The sequence below is a fragment of the Pyxicephalus adspersus genome, chromosome 6 (assembly GCF_032062135.1).
Source record: "Pyxicephalus adspersus chromosome 6, UCB_Pads_2.0, whole genome shotgun sequence".
NCBI classification, from domain to species: domain Eukaryota; kingdom Metazoa; phylum Chordata; class Amphibia; order Anura; family Pyxicephalidae; genus Pyxicephalus; species Pyxicephalus adspersus.
In genome coordinates this window covers 48,483,222-48,504,883 of record NC_092863.1, presented here as the reverse complement: position 1 = coordinate 48,504,883, position 21,662 = coordinate 48,483,222, and the positions used below count along the sequence as shown (strand labels likewise).

Below are 21,662 nucleotides of genomic sequence, written 5' to 3'. Positions count from 1 at the left end.
TATAAGGTCTTTATGTATCTGTTCTGTCACATGTGTTGACCCAATTCCATATTAGTTATGAAACCTGAAAAAGAAACAAAGGGTAGAATAGGTTGGCAATGACGTCAAAATATATCATTTTAATATATTTTGCATGCCAATATGCACTGCATTACTTTACATTGGAACAATCGTTTACCATACGGCTTAAGTTGGTTCCCAAACACAATTTTCTGCTTTTAGCCTTTCTGCTTTTATTCTGCAGGGAAGGAGAGGGAGTTGGGGGAGGCGGGAAAGGAGATATCTGCAGCAAATGTGTTTAAGAGCTGAAAGTATTTATTAAAAATGTCAGGAGAAAAGTGCTCCTGGCAGATTAAAGCTGTATTTGAGTTGACAGCTTTGACAGGCAAAAGTGATGGGAGGGGAAGGAAGGGAAAGGGGGCGGGTGACTGTAACTGCACATTTTCCTCTTGTGCAGCATGCTAGAATAAGGAGTAGAATCTATTTACAATTCAGATATAAGATGTTAATTGCCAACTTGGAATTCTGCAATAAATAGACAAATTTACCTGTATATCTAAGTGGCTTTGCACACATCTTTTAATGTCACCAATGGCATGAATATCCCAGAAAAATCACCTCTCATCTTTATTTTTTTGTTAGGAAAGGAAAGGCGTCATAAAAATCTGGAAGCCAGGGAAGTTTCTATGGAAACTGCCTGAGCCAGTCACAGCTTCATATAATATTCCACATACTTAAACCTCACTATTTGAGGCATTTTGATTGGTAGTAGTATTCTTTCATTAGCTACAGCTGCCAATGAAAAACTTTTATGTCATCTGCAATTGGAGCAAACCAGTGTCCATACTATAAAAAAAAAAAAAAAAAAAAAAAAAAAAAAAAGGGATAAGCTTTCAGATTTCTCCTACTGCAGAGGCTAGTCCTAGAAAAAAAAAAGCTAGTTTCTTAGAACTTATTTTTCTTATGTGTCTTCTTATATATGGTTCCTAAATTCTGTTGGCTTTTCTGTTTAACATGACTTGTATTTTTGTATTTTTTGCCCCATGTAATTGTTCCTTTAATCTTTTGCTACCTTTCAGCTCTTGTTAAAATCCATACATAGTCCTGCATAATGGATTTAAGACAAGAGGGAATTTTTTCTTTTTTTTTTTATCTGTTTCATGACCCAGCTTAAGAACTGCCTGTGTTTTAATGGATTTTCTCCCTCGCTCAATTGAATGGATTGTCCCTCATTATCATTTAAATAGAAGCTTCAGTCCCTGTGAACATGGAAAATTTGAATGCGGTTGTAAAGCTGTGATAATGTGAAATATTCTGAAGGTGAAGGGAGGCTGGGAGGATGGATGCAGAGAGGGAGGGAGCGGAAAGGGAAAAGCGAAATAACTCAATGTAATTGTCGTAGGTTCTTGATTTCCCTAACACCACCCACTACATGATGGGAAAATAGACTAATAATTGTCTCTCTGGCCTTGCCAAACCGGCTGCCCTAGTTAGCTGGAGCTAACACTCTAATTGTCAAGTGCGACCCCCCAGATGAATGAAGATATATTCAGGGCACAGCAAGGGCTAAACATGAGTGATACCAAGAGGCAAAGATTAAATTGGCAATTATTGGCTTAGCAGGAAAGGTTGGCAGGTGCACTGTGCGCCTCTGACTCACCAGGGAAAAATAGGAAATGCAGCTGCATTATTCACACGTATGCTGAGCTTAACTCTGTAGCTGCTGTAAACCACTGCCATACTTTTATTCAGTTTGTACATTCAGATCTGACAAATATAGCCATCATATTGGTTTCTTAATTTAACCTGGCTTTCTTTAAATGCTGAAAATTCTTTCTTCTGCCATATCTATGTAATATGTACATAAGGTATTTTTGCATCCTGTAAATGCAGCTTTTCTTCCATGTATAAACATTATCTGAATGTGTTCAATATTACACTGCTCAAAAAATAGAAGAACGTTGAAACCACATAGGAGATCTCGATGACTGAAAACCTTTGATTTACATTTTGAACAAAATGACGTAGGAACAGTCATTGGAAACCAATATCATTAACCCACCAGGGCTTGGATTCAAAATCATGCTGAAATATAAAAAACTGAAATCAAGGAATGATCCAACTTTGAATTTTAAATGTAATGGATTCCATCACAACAACTTATAGCGTGGCTCAGTAGTGTGTTTGGCATGGGCATGCTGCAGATGAGATGGCAGATGGTGCCCTGGGAAGTCTTCTCCCAGACCTGGATTTGGGGCATCAATAAGCTCCCCTATAGTCTGGGGCATTACTTGGCAGAGTGGAAAGCACCCAAATATAATGTGCAAGAGGGTCTCTATTGGATTCACACCTGAAGAATGTTGGAGTTAGGCACTGACAATAATTGCCCCATTCATCCTGGAATAGCCTATATTCTCTGGCCATATGACGCGGGGCACTGGCCTTCACCAAGAGGAACTTGGGCCCCACTGCACCTGCATTAGGTCTAGCGGTGGATCAGAGGATTTCATCCTGGTACCTAACAGCTATCAAGGTACCATTAGATAACACAAGATCATTGCAGCCATTCAGGAATATGCCCCAACATCACTTACTTGCTTCCACACCGGTCATTCTGAAAGATGTTGCAAGCAGCATAAGGTTCACCACATCGTCTCCAGAACGTTTTGTAGCTGTCACGTGTGCTTTTTGGAAATCTTCCCCTATTTGTGAAGAGGGTTCTAACAGTGAACCTGCAAATTCTGGTGTTCTCTGGCAAATACAAATCAAGATGCAGTCCAGGCTGTGAATACAAGTCCGACCACTGGATGTTGTGCCCACATGCCACCATTTTGCTAATGTTGTAAACTCCTTTTTAATAACTGTATCAGTCTTTACCTTTATGTTTTATAAATTAGACAACACAATGATATATAACTAATAACCTTAAAGAATGGCTTGTAGTGCTGAGGAGAAGTACTACATACAGTGAAACTAAAATTTCTGAAGGTAAACAGAAATTGTTCAGGTTTGGGAAAAAAATGTCTATATCTTTTTGACCATCCTATCCTCTTTTTCCTCCACAGAGCTCAGCTCAATCACTGTCAGGACACGGCTACTCAGTAAGTCATTTATTCTCCTTGCATTTTTTGCTGGTCAGTAAATTACATCCTAGCTGTTGAAACCAAGAAGCTATTTGTGGTGTTTGTGTCAGCAAATAATGTTCTTGAACTAGAAATAGGCAAATCTAAGCAACTAAAAAGCTGTAATTGTTAATTTCTTACCTCCCGTTTCAAACCATAGGTCTCAAAATGTATCCCTAAAAAGGGTGAAATAATTATACCCTATTAGGATATTGTATATATTTTCTCAATTACAGTTTTTATGAAACATTCTTAAGGAGAGTGGAGCTTGTAGTTACAGTAGATACCTGTAGATACCAGTAAATACCTCTGCATGCTTTAAAGAGAGTATTTACATTGTCTATGCATGGCAGAGCAACAGGTTCACTTTAAAACTGAGCACAATATACTTGGCATCCCTTTGCCCCCTAAGTCTCTAAGTCTCTTCTTCTTGGAATTTACACAAGGCTGAGGAATCTCTTACCTGTCATTTAGTGGTAATATTGGTAGCTAAGTAGCCAGTTGCCAAGCTCCAGTGCTGTCATGTGAGGGGAGTAACATGCCCTCCTACACCAGGAAATTATTTTCTCCCAACACTAAATAGAGCAACTGGACAGTAAAGGGAAAGTAAATAAAAGTGGATGTATTTGCCCTGCATGGAAAAGCGCAGATTAATTTAAATTAAGCATGATGGATGCAATTGAAAAGAAAAATATGCATGTTATTTTCATGTTTTTTTTTGTGCTTGCTGCAATTAAATTAATAAAATAACTTTGTTTTTATTCGATGTTGGTGTTTACCGGAAATCATCCTATTTTTTTGTAATTTGTTCATCTGCAGTACATCATCTGTAAACTGTATTTATGTGCAGAGTATGTCAGATGGTTCTTTTTTGTGAAATAATTGTTGACACATCACAGTTGAAAAGTAATTGTGAGGAATAGTTGATGGATGATTTTTAAGGATGGCCCAACTCGGATGAATTGCGTGTTAGATAGATTATAATTCTGTCGCAAAACAGACCAATAGATTTAATAATTATAAGTAAAGTATGTATTATAAGGATTAATGGTTAGTTAGGTTATATGGATAGTTTTTGTTTTTTTGTTTTTTTTAATAACATATCTTACATTTATACATTTGGGATTTATGAGCAGTTTTTTTTATTTTTTTTTTTGCAACACTGTAAAAATGAAATTTAACATCTAATTTTGAATTAGATCCAGCACATCATTTTCAGTGTAACTCTTGAAAATTTGTCATCGATCAGTATATTTTAGCCACCTCTGATTCTGCTTACCATATTATATTGATGGAGTCATTAGAAGGTGGGGTTTTGGAATAGGAAGTATTGTTAGCTACACATGTCTGTGGTATAGTATGGAGAGAAAGAGAGTTACCTTTGTCCGGCAAATTACTCGCTGCTCCTCAACCACTTTAAGTATGTAACCTTTTGGGTGGGCGAAATACCTTTTTTCCTTTCCACAGGTTGTGGTTCTTTCCATGACTTGAACAACCAGCAGTAATGCACACAGGTAGAAAAAAACAGTATTTTAATACTTGCTTTTAGAAAAAAAGCCTCTGCCAATGACAACCAACACCAGCTTGTGGGTACCAAAAATAAAAAAAACATAGTCCAAAACATCAGTCTGCAGTGAGCAGAAGGTTACTAGGGAAAATTCAGAAGTTTTGTATTGGGCCACATTAATAAGTGTAATTTTAGCACATCCTTCTCCACTTAACTTATCCACATACATTTTATTTTGAGTGAAAAATTATTTGGTTCCCACTATGAAAAGTGTATTTTTATGCTGTCTCTTGCATCTACATCTCTTGTGATGAATATTGTTTTCTTACAAGTGATTTTATTATCCTTAGTCAGTGGGAGCCTTTCATTCTTTCCTGCTTCATACAGCAGGATCTGCCGCTGGCCTGATTTTCACATGGCTGGCAGTGGGCTTGACATCTGATAGGTTTTAGTATAGCAAAAAGGCCCCAAATCAGGGACTAATGAGAAGCTAAAACTCGGAAAGAGATCAAGCAGTGTGATGTGGAAGAAAAGATTCTTCCTTGCCAATTGTTCCTCTGCTCATACATGAGAGTTTCAAAGCAAACCTGTATCCCTCACTGCTCATCAGTGATACAGGACTTTCGTATGGCAAAACCTTGAAGAGGAAGGGAGATCTGAGAGAACAAAAGGGAAAGAAAGTAAAAGAAGCAGAACAGCATAATGAATCCGGCACATCTATCTGTTGTTTGTAGTCATTTTAATGGTCACATGTTTTTCATTTCTTTAATGAAAAGAAAGAGCTTCAAAATTTAGATGCCTTAAAACTGGAATGCTTTACTAACCCTTTAATTCCTGCAGTAAGTTCCAACATTGTTCTTTTAACACAAGAAGTAGGAGCTTTGTGGTTTTGAAAAAATGTTCTATTTGTTGTATATATGTAATCTTTGTTGGAAGGAATTCTGCTTCTTGTTGTTGCCTCTGCTTTTTATCAAGAATACCTAAACCTGGCCAGAAGTGAAATGCATAAATTAGGCTACATCTACACTGACGGTATTTTAAAATGCTTTAAAATGCCTTACTGCTTTTGAATGAGTTTAGGGGCTTTTATAGGGATATTTAATTAAATACATTTAAAAGCCATTGGTGCAAATTGTGGGATTTATTTGCTTGTAAATGCCCCCGTTTGATTTAGAAGCATTAAAAAAGGTTTAAACCTTTTAAAACACTACAAAGTGCTTTGTCTTTAACGCTCCAAACCTTTGCGTGCAAAAATGCTCCAGTGTGAAATTGCTCTGTGGAAGGAATGGAAATTTCAAACGTGGGTGATTAATTGCTCTGTTTGAATGCAGGGGAAACAGTCTGTGTAGACTTAGCCTTAAATACTAGGTAGGCTTTTGGACATGGTGTAAACATCCTAGAAAGGGTATCTTGCCTTGCTGCCGTTTTTAAATCATCTCAACTCTAAAAGAGGCTACTGTGACATATGTATCTCCTGTGATCAGCAGCTAAAGCCACAAAGAAAGTGATATCCAGTTGGATCCCATTTCCTTTGTGTGTTACAAATACCTTAAAGAATAAATGCTCTAAGCTGTCTCTTTGAAGCACTGTCACATGGGATAAGCACGCTTACCGGATCTTCACATTGTGGAGGGAGAGGAATAAACAGCCGTAAATAATCCGCCACTTGTCTACGGAGATGTGAAAATTGAGTACAGGGGGATTTGGCTTCTGTGCAGATGCTGAAAGAGGAGGGAGGAGAGGTTATGATCTGAGCTGGGATACAGGCTAGAAAGATAACTGGATTTTACTCTGACACATTGACGTACGTGGCAGGGTTTCTACTCAAGCTTAGCTTGGAGGAAGAAAAAAAAAAAGTTACTTGCATAGTATATAATGTGATTTACTCTCTTCCTGAAGTTCTCAAGTCGAGTTAATTGCAGTGTTTCCAAGTTCATAAACCCACTGTACTTACATATTTAATATTCCTTTAAAATAAACAATAGGAAACTCGGGTTATTAAGGTACTTTATGTAAATTAACTACAAATAACAATTAAAATATCTGTACAGCATCCAAGCTATTTGCCACTAATGTAGTCCTGCTATGTACCTTGGTTTTTCATGGTAATTGCAATCATTGGCTTACAATTGTCAAATTCTAGGTAGGAAATCTTGTGTGTGCACAAACACCTAGATTTTTATCAGTTCTGCCGAGATCAGTCAGACTTTAGTTACCTTAGCTTCGGATGTTGCCCTGTCTCTGATTTCTACATACGCTTTGATTAGTAATTATTGCAAATTAAATAAAAAAGTAGTAAGTAAATGCTTGTGCTATATTGGATACACCTAATGGGTAAAACTCAATTGTCATACAGTGTAGAAGTTTCTATTAGCTAGCCGCCTCATCCTCTACTTGAACTGCCTCGATTGGTCAGAGTTTGGGACTCTGAGACTAATATTGAATAAAGTCATGAAGGATTAAACCCCTGTCAAATTTGTTCCTATTTGTGGGCCTTCATGAAATGTTTTGTTCTGTTGTGTCTATAGGACAGGAAATTAAGTTTGTTACTCTGAATAAGTATATTCATAGTATAATTGCAAAAAAAAAAAACAGCTTCATATCTTTATTCTTCTTCTGAGTACTGTGTTCCTGTGACTTTGCAGTATGTTGTACACTTTGGAACTATGTGGGCAGAATAATGCACTGCTTATCTCTCTAGTTAATATGGAAGGCTTTGCTGAACACAGGGCTGAGGATCACAACTTGCAGCTATGGTAATTTTATACATCTCATTATCACTTAGGAGGCTTAACCTGGTGACATGAAAACTGCCAACTGGGAGAAAGAAGTGCAATGTATCTAAAGCTTCACAAGCATTGTAACAAGTTTTTGAATGTGCCATTTTCCTGATGTGAGAACAAACAGTTAGGGGAGCTGATGTTACTTTTCCTCCTTTTGTGGAGAGAGAAACTGATGAAATGCTAATACATTCTGGTTAGTATTTCTGGATTTGCTAACACCTTTTGAAATATTTTAGATTGTTCCAGTACATGCTGTCAAGTCAGTTTGCTGGGATTATTAAATGGTTCAGTAAGATGACCATAATTAAACCTGCCATCCGAGAGCTGTTACTAAGGGGGGAATTCAGATTTATTTTTTTTATTTCCTGAACAAATACTCTAGAGTATCTTCCAGAGTTTGTGTAAGTTTGATAAAAGAGAAAACTCTCTAAAACACTTCCTCAATGTACCTCTATGTACTTTTGAGATGTGTTGGTAATAAACAGGGCCATTAAAAAAAAACAAGGACTGGAACATTCTGCAATATATTAACTGTCTCCAGCTGCTGGTCCACCAACTGCAGGCCACAAGTTGCCAGCCAGCGGACCCCTCTCTATAAATGTAAACTGTGAACCCTTCTTTTACTTTATTATAAACACACAATATATTACTAGTATTAGTATAGGGTATTACTAGTAAGTAGTATCCTCCACAATATTCTTAGTTTTGTCTCTAACTGGAAGCACTGGACTATTTTATTATAAGTAGAGAGCACCCAAAAATTGCCCAGGAATGCGTTTATTTTCTAAATTTCTTGTCATTTTACTACAGTCATACTTGTTATTATTACTTTTCTTTTTTCCTTGTAAACATAGAGCAAATGATCACAGAGCAAGTCTAGCAGTTGTCCTGCTTGGTGAATCAGGATATCATTTTTGACATGTTGGCAAATACAAATAGCCAAGAACCTCCAAAGTTGGCTCTTGGCCTAGTCTTCTAGTGACTTTGGACCACACAAACAAACCTCTTTTGCAGGATGAAATGGTTTCCCATCTGAAATGTCATCCATTGGGGCCACACATACTGGCAGCAGAGCTAGACATAATTTATATAGACATTCACTGCACTGTAAAGCAGGCTCTGTCTTTGTGGTGGGTTTAGGCTTAGCTTGCAAGATTTAAACCCCATGTCTCAACTCCCTCTCCACTGTAAATTAAAAGATAACAAACTATACATTTGAAAATACAAGCTTAGCAAGGCTATTGCTGCTATCATTTTGTCATCTGCGGTCAGGCTCCTTTACGAGTTTGTGGGCAGCCAACCTCAGGCTTGCTGCAGATTGAGTCATCTGGCCCGAAAGCAAGCTCCCATCGCCTTAGTCAGTGAAGCTCGGGGCTGTGTGGGAAGGCAGATGGGCCCAGGTTTTCTCGCTGTGGTTTCCCCATGCTGTGTAGCGGAAAAGCTTTGGCTGACTGAGACGGAAATCACTTGGTTATCTGACGGCCACCATGCATTCAGATAAAATCAGACAGGCACACATTTTTTTCTCTTTCTGAGAAGACTAAATGGAAAAGCAGTCATCTTTACATGTAACCTTTAGAAAAGAGATAGGTGTCAAAAGAAAAATATAAGCTCATTTGCAAGGTGAGATATGTCCTGCCCCCATCATTTGGAGATTTTTTTCACAGAAAAAGGATATTTTATTTATCATTAACAAAGGCTAGCGGAAAATTTGTGGATTGTGGTTTGTTTCATTTTATATTACTGTTGACTAGTTAGTAGTCCATGAAACCTTATGTATGCAGAAAAAGCATACATTTTTGAGCTGCCTGTTGTGTTATGCTACTAGTAAAGTAAAACTAGTTTTATCAAATGTCATATAAACATGGTGGATAATTTAAATATTTTTAGAGACAAACCAATTAGCATTTCAAGTAGATTTTCATTTATATTAAATGTATTTCCCAAACTTTTGACACAAAGTATTATATGGGCTTCTAGGTGCTGTACCTAAAAAACACATCAATGTATGTAAGAAAGAGCCTACTCTGCCCAGTATTTGGTGATCCCAGTGTGCAGAGATCAGTTCCTCTGCCTGTCCTTATTTAATCAACCTAAATCTGATAAATCATAAATATGGTGACTGATTTCCTTTAAGATTCAGTTTTTCAATCTAAAGTTTAAATGGAGAGGTGAGATTAGTGTTCATCTGCTGTCAACATCAATGATTCAGTGTGACAGATTTACCATGACATTTTGCTCATACTCATACTGCTTGCTGTGGTCATTAGGCAGTGCTATGTTTTAAAAGATGATTCTCTGTTTAGCTCCCAGGCCAGTCTAAAATACTTCCTTTGGGTCTAGGGCATGTGAAATCCATGCAATTGCAAGGCATCCATTTTAATCCCTGAAATATTTATTCATGCTGCACAGTGACAGAAATTCACCTGCAGGCACTCTGTTAATATGCATGTGTCTGGCAATTACATGTCTGTAAAAGATTTCTGCCCTAACAGTGCAGAAGAGAAAAATATATAGCTATTCCTAGCATTTCTCGAAATTGTGCTCTTGATTTAGTTTAAAGGTGAAATTACAGAGTTGTTATATTGCAGCTTGGTGTGTATGTTATTAAAGTTCTGTTCCCAGTCCTGCTTTGCTTACATCATGTTTATTAAATTTTGCTATTTTGGACACCAGTTAAGAAAAAAATTCTGCGCCCCCCCCCAAATAAAAAAGAATAACAGTGTTCTACTTTTGCAGTAAGACTAAACATAATCCAAATCTGGTCCTGTATTAATTTCTTCCTCTTCTTGGTGTTGCCAGTCTTGTAGGGTAAATGTTGAAAAGTGTTATTTAACCAATGATCTGTAGTCCAGGCTTTCGTGAACGTCCAAGCTTTTGAAGAGAAATGGAACTGTTTAATAATGTTATTGAAACTTTTAACAGCCCACTATCAGTACTGATCATTAATATTTTGTATTATTTTGTGGACACTATAGATGTTTTCAAACATATACAGAGACATCATGCAGTGTTAGTTTCATTTGTTGGGTTATACCCACTTGTAACAGTTATTTGCTTTACTTGGCAAACAGGAACTTCCTTCAGGCCCTGCTTTGATCAAGACCTCCAGCTCTTTTAGTGTTTGCCTAAGTTTGAATCAATGATTGGATTTAAGGCCCATACCTGTATTTTCTTTTCTTGTTTTCAATGTATTAACAAGAATAATGTCTGCATGTCCAATTCAATCTCTAAATCAGACCTTATGATACATATGATCTTTACAGGGGGAATCTCTATGAACTGCATTGCTGAGTTTTTTATTTCCTGTGTTGCTTGATGAGTTTTTTTAATCTGAGTACAAAGGACTCTTCTATCTGAACCGACAGCAGTTTAGAACCGCAGTCAATATTACTGTTTCCAATAAATGAGCTGTGTTTGCTAATGATAAATGAAAACAGGTCTGCCCGACAGACAGAGGAGATAGATCTGGGCCTTGAGAGAATTTTGAAACCTTTGGGATGGAGCCAGACAGACATCATATAATAGGTCCAGGGGAAATGAAGACATATTCTCTCCATTATTTCATTTGCTGGCTTTAAACATTAAAGTCTGAGAGCTAATGAAAGCTGGAGAATACGGAGGGCATGCTGGGAATATGAGAGCATAGGAATTCTGATAATCCACATGAGTCAACCTTTCCCTGGAACAAGAGATTATTGCCATAGGATAATATCAAGGCTCACAAGATTGCCACAAGCTGAGAGGAATAAATAATTGCATGCTTTTTCATTCAATTATGTAGTGATCTACACTGGACATGTATGAGAAGATCTTTTGCCAATACAACAGAAGTTCTGTTATTTGCCTGATCTTCAAATGATCCCAGACTCAGCCATAGTAGTTATATTTGCTATCCCCCAACTAAACTATATTATACCCTTTGAAAACAGTAAATGTCTGCACAGATAAAGGATTGTTTCCATTCTTCAAATGCCCATTAGGTTATTAACGTTTATGCTTGACCATCATCTACTTTTATGCTTGAATTTTTGGTGCATAATATGAAAAATAACACTGTGAATGAACTGAATGGGAAGCTTGTACTAAAGGAAATATTTGGGTTGTCATTGCTGATTTCCTATTGTAAATTACTTGCTTTCGGGCAATAAAACAACAAGGAGAAGAGTTGAGGTTGCATTACTGAACTTACTTGCACTTTATGGCAAGAGCCCACCCACCTTTCAGGAGGTAATGTTCCACTAGAAATCAGGCCTGGTATGGACACGGAAATACTAAAATAAAAGGATTTTGTAACTCCATACAATTCTAGGCATTATCTATTAAACAAAATGAGAACACTGTACGTGTTAGAGAATGTCAAGGTAAAACCTCTAGTTTATATGCATGTTCTTACCCATTTTCCCCTATTTTTTATTATCCAAATTGCTGTGAGGAAACTTCAGATTTCTGTAAATAATTGCACAATAGCTGTCCAGACCCCTTTGTAGCTCCTCTTTTCTGGAAAATCGGTCATTCCCACAATGCACAGCAAAGCCTCTTGCAGGTGTTCAGGCCGCTCAGCCTCTTACATCCACAGCAAATTAGTAACAGAAGCTAATGGCCCAGCATGAGCCCATCAAACGTCTGACGATTCCGGCCTTTCTAAAGGGCTCTTTATGTCAAAACCTCCCATGAGACCTGTCCAGCTGAAAAGCCTATTTGTCTGGCCTTGTGTGAGGGCCTGCATCAGCAAGAAGACACGTTGCTGGATCTCATGCTGTGACCCTGGGTGTTGCTGCTGGCAACAGATAAGAATTACCCTTAACTGCAGCCAAGGATGACACTGCATCAGTCATGTGGTCTAAAGAAAGGCCAATAATTTCCAGTGATTGAGCCTACTATGGTGTAGGCCGGGTAATTCAGTCCAGAAGACTTAATTGAGCTCTTTGAATACACCCCCATTCTGTCCATCAAGACTGAATACTTTTTTTCTTAGCCTATCTCTTCTGATGGTAAATTAATAGGATTATGCTTCACTGTCTTTGCTTTAAAACAAATCTGTCACTATAAAATGTAAGAAATTAATACCAGACATCACTAGGTGTCTTGAAGAACCACTTAATTCATCTTTGTTGTGAAATTTTCTGTTTTTAGTACTATTAACTCTTCAGAAAACCCAAGCTCATCCAACATCCATTCATTTGGCCAGGCCACACATTGCATTTTGGGATGCACTGGGGCGTTGTTCAGAAGCAAATATTTTTATTGTTCTGCATTTTTATATTACAGGCGATGGGGTTTAATGAAACTGTAGGTTATAAAGTTAAACTAGTTGGAATTAGAAGATGCCTGGTATTCATTTGTAACTTTTTTTTTTTACTTTTAAAGCCTAACTAAATGAAAGAAAATTAACATTAACAGTTCCCTGTTTTTTTTCACACATTTCGATTAATCATATAAGTTTCAGAGGCTTAAAATTGTAAATCAGTTTTTTACTTTTGACAAGGACACAATTTTTTTCCCCACAAAGTAGCTGTTGCCTGAACAGGTCTTTACTCCAATTCATAACCCTCCCCTTCAGTTGTAACAAAGAATAAAACAAGGAACCCAAAGGCACAGACTCATCCTTTGATCCCTCCTCATGACTTTATTTCATTAGCCCTAAAGTATAAGGAGGAAAGTTAATGACATCATAAAAGCTGGGACTCCATAAAAGATGTTTCTGCTGATTTACTGCCCGTGTACGCACAGTGGGTTGTATAACTGCCCATTAAAGATACTGGGCCCTGCGTTGCCTGCAGCTCTCCTTATCTGCAGCCCTTTTATTTATGGCCAGAATATTGAGACTGGCTGTGCACCGTAAATCATAAACCCTATTTTATTGCCTGTGTAATTAACCCCTCAATTATCCGCCTCTGCAAGGAAGTTGGCGTCCTTCTCTGGGTCTCTAATAAAGGCTGCAAGCTGAAAGCTGCTATTGTCTATGTGAAAGATGCAGCCCCACTTGCCTGTATATACTCTTGAGGTTGTAAAAAAGTGGTGGAAATCAGCACCCTTTATATTGTTTGTTACATTAGAATGGGCTCTTCTCTGTGAGTCTTTGTTTTGGCAATTCTGAAGGTTAGGAAAATAATATCCTCTATTCTCCTTCACTTTGTATACATCCTGCGTGCTTCCTGTAGTCACTATGGTATTTCAAGAGGGCTCTTACAGCTCTGTATTGTACTGAAGGTTATGTTGCATTGTATGCCACAATTAGCAGATGTTATTTACTTCATGTTAATGGAAAGCTAACAATTGTCATGTGTATTTTTCTGGTACAGCGTCTGTTTTTCCTGCATGCAGCTTTTGGTAGTTATTATATATGATGGTAACCTATTTTATCGGTATTCCTTCTGCCTATAATGTTGTATCTTTTCACCTTCAGTGTCAGATTTTCCTCCAGCATAGGTAGGCATGACAAGCTGCTCATGACCTCATGAGCCACAAATGCTCAGTGTGAACAACACTGATTCTTTTGTGTAACTGCTTAACAGTGTTGGGTACAGAAACGATCACAACCGACATGTAACAAATAACATTGTGTGTAAGTACATACAGTATAGTCATTTTACCTCCTCCTTATTCTCTATTCCACATACAGAGATAAACCAGCACTTATCCCTACCGCCAGGTCACATCCTCTTTAGTCTGTGGCCTTGAAAGCAAAACTTTATTGGCTGACCAACTATCCCTTGTTTTAGAATCTAACAATGATCATCAACGAAAAACTCTGGCAAAGCAAACATTTTATCTCTCACAGAAAATGTGTTTGAATTTTAATGGTTTACAGGTCCATGTAGCTACAGAGATCTGGGAGTAGGGGAGAAACACAATAAACAGTGAAGGGAATAAATAACTATCTCCATGTTTCTACTCACATGTTCCTTTACACAGTAGATGGCAGACAATTGTACTAGGCAAGAATGTAAAGCTGTGTACACACCTGCAATTTTTCTCGTTGGAAAGGATCTTTCACGATCCTTTCCAACGAGAAAAGACTGCACGATGCATGAACGTTGCTGTACATACAGCACCGTTCATGCTCTATGGAGAGGGGAGGGGGAGAGCGACGGAGCGGCACCCTGCTGCGCGCTCTCCCCTTCCCTTTCATTAGGATCGGTCGTCGTCCATCGTCCATGGATCCGCCAGGACGGTCGTCGGACGATGGACGACGACCGACTGTACACACGGCAGATTTTCGCCCGATAATTGGCCGATACCGATTATCGGGCGAGAAAAATTTGCCGTGTGTACGCAGCTTTATGTCTGTGAGCCCTGCCAAACCACTCAAGCAGTGGCATTGGTTAAAAAAACTGGCACCTGTGTAAGGCTGTGATAGAACTGTTTTTCTTTCTTTAAAAGGGGATGCCGGTGCAACCAGGGTATCCGACCAACTCTTTTATCTAAATACAAACAAGGTATTTCTAATTAGGTCACAAAAGTCCCAAAAGACATGCATGTTTTACTGCCTAGTAATGTCTGTGGCAATTTTCTTTTTTGACAAAGCTAGCTTTCAACACTCTGTATTGAATAAATAAAAACATTTCAATTATATCTGCACAGACTGAAATGTGTTAGGTATGCTTTGTACTTCATAGGTGTCAATAGACACACTTCTGGAGGGTATTTGCATGTGCCTTATATCGGGCATTGCACATTTGCTCACCAAATTCTGGCACAGATCCTGTGGAATCTAAAGGTCAAGCAATTGAGGAAAATGGTCATGCAGAATGTGCAGGCTGTCTACAGCAAGCAGTAGAAAGGCCAACTGATCCCGAGATATTAGTGTAACACACTCTGTGCTAAAGATATTACCATGAACATCTATTTGTCTTGGGACAAACACCTGTTTCTGCTCCTTGGCTTCCCCTTGCACAGATAAGTTGTCCTTGGAAGGGAAAACCCCTGTTAAATATCTTCTGTCTGGGAGTCGGGTAGGATCCAATTCCCACATGCAAGCGCTCTTTGACTTCCGATCACAAGGACTGACTTTGGCAATAAACCTTCAACATAACATGGTCCACATTAAAAAATAAAATGTTACCACATTTTATGTTGAAAATTATATTCCATTCATAAAATAATTTAATGATTAATGCAAGTAATATTTTTTACTAATAAATAGTTTTTCATATGATGGCAGCAATGTTGTATTCCTTGAATACATAAACTTTCTTTTTAAAGAAAGCACCACTCTTTTCTATATAAACGAAAGCAAATGAAAATGCGAATACCAACTAAATCCCACTGACTGTTCAGAGCAAACTTTTCATGTTCAGTTACTCAACAATAAATTATCATTTAATAGCCTCTATTTATACACATACTTCCTGCTTGTCATAGTCGGTACTAGGACTTTTTTTTAACCCTATGAATGTTTGCATTCCTGGGAGTTCCATGAGCTTTTTTCTCTGTAGTATTCAGTATGGCATTGGCAGTTCACACTGTTGTTATATTTCTGCTGTGCTGAATCTTGTGAAAGCCTTCTAAGTGATAGTTTAAGGCTACAGTCAGTACTGTCACAGTGTCACAGTCAAGATTAACAATGTTTTAAAGATTTAAAGAAAGCTGCTCAAAGCTTGATAAATCCTTTTTTTTTTTTTTTTTTTTTTGCAAGTTATTGTTTGCAATTTGCAATCTTGTAAACTAGGCCTTTGAAAATGTTTGTACTTTAAGACCTAAGTAATCTGATGCTATAGCGGCTCATACAGTGTTGCCCTTTGTTATACTGACTGCTTTGTAGATTTTCTATATTCTCCTACATGTTTATGTAGTTTTGCTATATCAACAAAGGCAAAGTAAACATGAAAAAAGCTCTATGATTGACAGGTACAAAGCAATCTCTACACTAAATATGAAATGCTTTATTTTTCCATAATTGTAACCATTTGCAATCTCTCTGATGTGACCATTGGTTAGGAACAGATTTTTTTTCCTCTTAATATGAAATCTGCACATGTATCGCCTCTTGCTTTAGTCTAAATGCCTTGCAAATGTATACAGATAATAAGGATTTCTATCCAATAGTCCTGTAACCCATACATATAGACATGTAGGGAACCTGGTCACTCTTGTGTAATCTTGTGTAAATCTTTAGTGAGCAATCTAGACCTCAGGTATGCAGGTAAAATAATTAGGAGCTTCCTAAAAATATGGTAGTAGTGCTTTTCCTTTCCTTTCCTGGGTTCAGGATTTTTGTGCTTTTTTTTTTTTTAGTTCCACTTAGATATCTATTCTATTGAATAGCTAAATAGCCTACTGATTGTTTTATGGCTAGCTGTTATTTCAATATTAAAAAAACAAGGAAATAAAAAAAAAAGTCTGTTTATAAATAGTTAAGTCTGTTATATATGTTTATATGATATAATGCTATAGACATTGATTGTGGTCAATATCTAAAATGGAATTAGATTGTATTTTAATGCATTACCTCCCACTCTGCAGAATATCTTTTCAAAATACATTTTTGTTTATAATATTAAGAGCAGTTGCTTGACAAGCAAAACTCCTTCTACCGTTTTGTGGGCTATATCTCTAGCAATAGTAAATTCATGTGCTGTTACTGAGCATTGGGAGCTTTTTATATGATAGAAATTCATTGAGCTTACTATAAAATTCTAGTGTTCCTGCATCTTCCAACAAACTGAATATCTGTCAACATGTCTCCCTTTTGTAAAATCTCATCTACGAAAAAGTATCTGTTCCTGTATGTCTCCTCTCCATGTTCCTGCTGGGTGACATTACAGAGCTCCAGGCATCATTAGCTCAGACAAGTGGAATCCCAGCACCACTGCTGCATCTTATAGACCATTTAAAAAGTCTAAATGTTGCCTTGATGTCTTTGGAGAAATGTGGTGGGGGTAGTATTTCTCTAATGTGCGTACAGCCATTTAACTATGTAGCTAATAAAGGACATCAGAATCTTGTACTGCAGTATATAAAACTGTCTCTAAGAGTTATGTTGTATGTGGATCCTGCTACCCAATGATACTGTGGTTGCTAAATTAGAACATTGACAACTTTGGTAGCAAATTTAGATTCTTATCTTTGCTTTGGTGTCATCAATCCTGCCAAATTTGTCAATTAGCAGAATTTAGAAATTATTTTTTTCAGCTTGCATGTTTAGGTCTAAATAGCTACAAAAATCATCCCCAATATATAAAAAAAGATATCAGCTAGTTCTCCTTGTTCATCTAGTATTCAAAGCTATTGTAGCAGTAAAGTTATAAATACATGTTGTAACTTCCATGGTCCGTTTGTTAACTTTTTTGTTTTGGCAATGACCATATGAAAAGCTTCTATAATGATATTTTATATCCTAAACATGGAGGTATATACTGTTCAGCCTAGGACATTGATTGGGTCAATACATGGAATAAATTTCACAGCAACTTGATCTGTTTGTTAATTCACATATGGGAACACATTCATGACATGTTTGAGATTGTTTGACATGTTTAACACACTATCTGGTCAGTGTCAGCTATTGACCCACAAGAACCCAGTGAAGGATTTAAACAAACTTTGTCTGCAGAGTTCTGAATTTAGAATAATAACATGTTTGGGTCCCATGTTATCCATACATACCATACAACTATACATTTTTCAGACTGCTGCTAAAAAAAAAAAAAAAATTGTATATGTGTAAAGATCTGCATATCTTCACTGATTATCACATGCAGTGATGCCCGCTCCACAAGAATATTTTAAATCTTATATCACTATTAGCAGAAGATTACATTCATGTGACTGGATAAAGGGCTGTGAGCATTTGAGTAGCAGTTGTTTCTGCATTAGTAACTCAAAAAGGATTGAGGTCATAGTTGTTTTAGTATCAGTGAAAAAAACAACAAAAGAAATATGGTAGCATCTCTAAGGTGAATATCCACAATGGTGTGAAAAAATTGTCATGTACATCTCTATTAGAAACCTCACACCTGATCATACTTTACTGGAATAAAGTGATAAAATCTAGTGAGGTTACCCACAAAAGTCACATTTCACATGAACTTCTGTGCAACTACAGAATGTACACACTTGTGGGTTTATTTGATCTGTATCTCGGCTAACATTGACATCTGTGTCAGAACTGGTTATAGAATTTCACTGAAACTGTATAGCTGTTAATTGGTTCTAGAACCATTTCCTGGCAACGCTGGCATTTGAAGAACAGAAACTTAGCACATAGCAATAGAGGAGAGTTATTCTGTAGTGATTTTGACAGTAAAACCATATATAGTTTCATAGATGGAAATGTTTGCAGGTACACTTTTACAAAACACACAATTGTGCATACATGTATTATGTGATCTTCTTTGTCCTAGTGGCTTTTTACATTGCCTTTGCCTATACTATGCCATTCCCACTAACAGGTCTGTTTAGGCCTACTGGGCCTCAGAACAAAAAACATGGACTATAATGTGAAGTGCTACAGAAGGGATTCTCCTTATGGCAGGACATGAGACTGAGTTTTCATTTTAAAGTAGGTTTCAAGTCAGAAATTGATTATAAACTTTTCTGCCTACATTTATCAAAAGCTACATTGTACATTGTTTTTCATGAAAATTTATTTTACAGTATATTAGTATGAGTATAATAGTTTGAAACACAAAATCATAAAAAAATAATAAATTGAATAAATTAAAAATCTATAAAAAAAAATTTTTAATTTAAAAAAAAATATATACATATTATACTCATACTAATATATATACTGTAAAATAAATGTTCTTGAAAACATTGTACTGCTTTTACACATATAAATCCAATGTATTGCATTTAATACAGTTATTTTGCATCCAATGCAATACAAATGATTTTTGAATTTCCCGCCCCACCGGCAACATACACATGCACCGACCACCAGGAACTCCCCGGTGACTCATAGGGTGCAGAAGCCGGCCGGAGAAAGAGAGAAGGAGACGGAGATCGCGGCGATTGCGATGCCGGGAATTGTAGTAGTAGCAGCGTTTTTTCAATGCAGAGATTTGCTTTTTCCAGATTTGGCCCCCAGGCCAGAGTTTGACACCCCTGACACAGATTAAAGAAGGGGGAAGAAAGGTACAAAAGATTGATTTTTTTCTGTCTACAGCACACAATTATCCCAGACTTGCAAAATCACTGATGAACTATGTGTTCTAATATAGCATGCTGGGCTTATTAAAACATTTCACATATCAGAGTAGTTATGTGAAGTGGACCAAATAAAATGAATATATTTTACTTGGACAGTGTAGGAAAATATGAGGTAATGCATAGGTGTGAAACCAGCCTGGAGAATCTGCAGAGTGACTGAACTTGTACTCACACAAAAGTGATTTCCTTTGTAAAGGTTTCAGCTTCATATTACTTTATTCTAAAGAATGCTATCACTTTGTTCTTTGTGAACACCTGGGGTTATTTTTAATAAATGTGACAAAGGCATGTAGTTTACACAAGTGAAATATTTGAAGTCACTGAACCATTTAATGAAGAACACATACACAACATCTTGTACCAGTCTCATCTGCATATCTGTTTTTTGTTGACTTTCAAGACAAAACAAGTTTATTATTAGAAAACAAATGTAATAATCAGGTGGTAAGAAGTGAATGTTATAGGGAAGTATGGTAAGGGAATATAATGTCATGCTATATTTTTGTAGGGTAACATTTCATTATACTATTATATTAAACTGTTTAGCAGAAATTGCTAGTGTCCTTGGAACAAACATCCAACAGAGATAGTTAATACATATTAAGTAAACAGTTACACGCTAAGTCATTAGGCTGCCATATGCCCCCACACTCATTTTTCTATTTCATCTGGAAGGGGGCAAAGCCAGGAACTTCTCAGCACCCCCTCGTACATTGTTAACTTTACGCATGCTGTATATAAACAAAGGTTATATGTAGACAAAAAAGTAATCAAAAGTAGTAGACTTGATAAATCACTTTGGGGCACATTTATTAGTTATGTACAGCAAAGCAGTGCTAAACACAATCAGTGAGATTTAGTACAAGGTTATATTTCTTCCACAGCTGCTTTATACTACCACTATGACAGAATGAAACCTGACCCTAAACATTTCCTATTTCTGTGACTGGAGACAAAATGAGGGGAATTTATTAAGCCAATAAACAACAAAATTTGTCACAATTTGGGCTTCTTTTTCCAACAACCTCTCTGAGACAGTTTAACAGATCCTTGTCTGTATTTCCGGCCAGCCAAGTTCGATGGTTTGCAAAATTCCAAGAAAGGTTGATAGATTTTCACTCTACACAGAATTAGGAAGTGGTCAGGTTCAGTTCTCTTTTCATCACAGGGCTACTTAAGAGCAACTGAGTGAGGAATTTATAGAGAACATTTATTGATTCTGACCAATGCAAGGCAGTGCTAAAGAGAAGCAGTGAGACATATTACAGCACAAACTTTTGTCTTATCCTCATTGATAAACCTGTCTCACATCTTTGTAAACTGTTCATTTGGCTGTCCAGAAATACAGGGGCAAGGGTCTGTAAACCTGTCTCAGAAACAGCTGTTTACCTAGAGGCAACCTTGTTTGGGACAGATTGTATTACTAATGTGCCCCCTTGGGTCTTTTTCTGTCCACGCTGTTCTTTGTTTCTGTAATTATATCTGTAATGTCCATTACACTGAATTCAGAATGCATGCAATGTATGTTTGTAACATATTGTAATTATTAGCATAGTACAAGAAGCATATAAGCATGTCAAGATTTTGTGGGAAAATTATGTTTTTTTTTTAATTTTGTAGTTGAATAGATGAGCTGACCTCAGGTTAGCAATTGTCTATTTATTGTTAATATGTGGTAATGCTTTACATTGTATTCCTGTGAAGTTAAAAAAGACATTTAATAAAATTCTTTTAGCAATCAGAAAATCAGTGAAACAAATGTTCTGCCTCCACTTGACAGCATTGTGTTTCTGACCTTCTGACCTCACTAATGAAATATCTGACTCTGACAGCCGTTCATTCAACGGTCACTGAAAACATATGTAGTTCTGGGTGTCCCTGGAGTAATGTACCAATAATTTCTGAAATGTAAATGTGATCTTCTCTACCTGCAGTGTCAAAAAAGGAATGTGGTTGTGAGTTAGTGTCTGGGAGATGTCTATTTTATGCTAACATACAATGGGGAGAGAGACTCTTTGAGAAATGAATGGAGTACTATGATGGAGTATCTGCTGCATCCCTCCCATAAATCCACAGAGGAATCTTAATCAG

At 37.0% G+C, this 21,662-nt stretch overlaps 1 protein-coding gene across 1 annotated transcript in view; it reads left to right on the top strand.

Moving 5' to 3' along the window:
* FBRSL1 (fibrosin like 1) overlaps positions 1-21,662 on the top strand; it is a 272,324-nt gene that overhangs the window by 111,374 nt on the left and 139,288 nt on the right. The window contains exon 4 of the mRNA XM_072413928.1: positions 3,066-3,101. Coding sequence (XP_072270029.1) covers positions 3,066-3,101 — 36 coding nt within the window. The remainder of the gene's footprint in view (positions 1-3,065; positions 3,102-21,662) is intronic.